The sequence below is a fragment of the Eimeria mitis genome, genomic scaffold, assembly GCF_000499745.2.
Source record: "Eimeria mitis Houghton genomic scaffold, Emh_scaff323, whole genome shotgun sequence".
In the NCBI taxonomy this organism is placed as follows: domain Eukaryota; phylum Apicomplexa; class Conoidasida; order Eucoccidiorida; family Eimeriidae; genus Eimeria; species Eimeria mitis.
In genome coordinates this window covers 3,765-5,518 of record NW_013571567.1, presented here as the reverse complement: position 1 = coordinate 5,518, position 1,754 = coordinate 3,765, and the positions used below count along the sequence as shown (strand labels likewise).

At 57.9% G+C, this 1,754-nt stretch overlaps 1 protein-coding gene across 1 annotated transcript in view; it reads right to left on the bottom strand.

Annotated features, from left to right (window-relative positions):
• Positions 1-1,378, bottom strand: part of EMH_0007860 (uncharacterized protein) — a gene marked incomplete at both ends in the record, with an annotated part of 5,357 nt that extends 3,979 nt beyond the window's left edge. Inside the window, 2 exons of the mRNA XM_013498155.1 lie at positions 75-636; positions 871-1,378. Coding sequence (XP_013353609.1) covers positions 75-636; positions 871-1,378 — 1,070 coding nt within the window. The remainder of the gene's footprint in view (positions 1-74; positions 637-870) is intronic.
• Between the last annotated feature and the right edge of the window lie 376 nt (positions 1,379-1,754).

Sequence of the window (1,754 nt, the reverse complement as noted above, 5' to 3'; positions counted from 1 at the left end):
CCTAAACCCTAAAACCCTAAACCCTAAACCCTAAAACCCTAAACCCTAAACCCTAAACCCTAAACCCTAATTACTTGAAATGCCTGGAGCAGTCATCGGCGAGGCCTTCAGCAGCAAAACGACAAAACCCTCGGACTGCTGCTGCTCCCTTGCGCAGCAGAAAGTAGCAGCGCAGCAGCAAAGATAGTTCCTGCTGCTGCTGCTGCTGCTGCTGTTGCTGCTGCTGCTGCAGCTGGTCTTGGTGCTCTGTCTCTTGCTGCTGCTCAGGGCTGTCTGTGCTGCCCCCCGTATCCAAACGAGACATCTGCTGCTGCTGCTGCTGCTGCTGCTGCTGCAGCGCTGCTGCTACTAGACTGCGCGCTACAGCAGCCAGGCGTTTGTTGAGCTGCTGCAGCAGCAGCTGCTGCTGCTGCTGCAGCTGCTGCAGCACACCGGCCTCAGCTCGGCAGATGCTTTCAGGTGCTGCTGCTGCTTCTGACTGCTGCTGCTGCTGCTGCTGTTGCTGCTGCTGCTGCTGCTGCTGCTGCTGATACTGCTGGTCTATTCGTTCGAACTCATCTCGGGTGTATAGGCAGCTGCTGATGCATGCAGCAGCCAGCAGCAAATCCCCCTCTTCAAGAGCTGCAGCAGCACGCTCTGCAGCAGCAGCAGCAGCAGCAGCAGCAGCAAAAACAACAGCAGCAGACAAATTGCTTCAGGGTATACAAATCTCGCAACAGCAGCAGCAGCAGCAGCAGCGGCAGCAGCAGAAACACAAACGGCAGCACGAGGAGCAGCAGCAGCGGGAGCAGCATCGGACCTAGAAGCAGCAGCAGAAGCGGCAGCAACAGCAGCAGCAGCAGCAGCAACAGCAGCAGCAGCAGCGTTTACTTTGTTGTGTTCGTATGGCGTTGATGTGCCTGGCTATTTCTGCTGCTTGCTGCAGCAGCTGCTGCTGTTGCTGCAGCTGCTGTATAGGTGTGCTGATTGCTGCTGCTGTTGCTGCTGCTTCTCTCAGCTGCTGCTGCAGTCTTGCTGTTTCTGCTTCTGCCTGCTGCTGCAGCTGCTGCAGCTGCGGCAGCAGCTTTTCCTTTATGTGCTGCTGCTGCTGCTGCCGTTTGCTGCTCAGCAGCAGCTGCAGCAGCAACTCGTCGCAGAGACTGATGTGCTGCTGCAGCTGCTGATCATCCTGCAGCAGAAAGGAAACAACAGGATCAGCAGCAGCAGCAGCAGCTCCTGCTCCTGCTGCTGCTGCTGCTGATGGTGGTGGAGGAGCAGCAGCAGTTGTTGCTGCTTCTGCTGCTGTTGCTGCTGCTGCTGTTGCTGCTGCTGCTGCAGTTGAAATGCTGCTGCTGCTGCTCGGGGCAGCAGCATCACGCGCAGCAGCGGTCGCCATCATTGTTATAGACAGCAGCAACTGCTGCTGCTCGCCGTGTGTATGCTGCTGCTGCTGCTGCTGCTGCTGCTGTTGCTGCTGCGTGCTCTAAGCTGCTGCGTGGCGGCGGCGGTTAGTGCTGCTGTCGCTGCTACCGCTGCTGCTGCTAATGACGCTGCTGCTGCTGCGATTGCTGCTGCTGCTGCTGCTGCTATTGCTGCTGCTGCTGCTGCCTCACGAGGTCTCCTGCTCCCCATGACCCGCCAGAGTCGGCAGCGGCTGCTGCATGCAGCAGCAGCAGCAGCAGCAGCAACAGCAGCAGATGCTGTTTGCTGCTGTCTATTGACAAGTAAAAACACACAGCCCAGCTAAAGGAAGCAGCAGCAGACTTGCTTCTCAT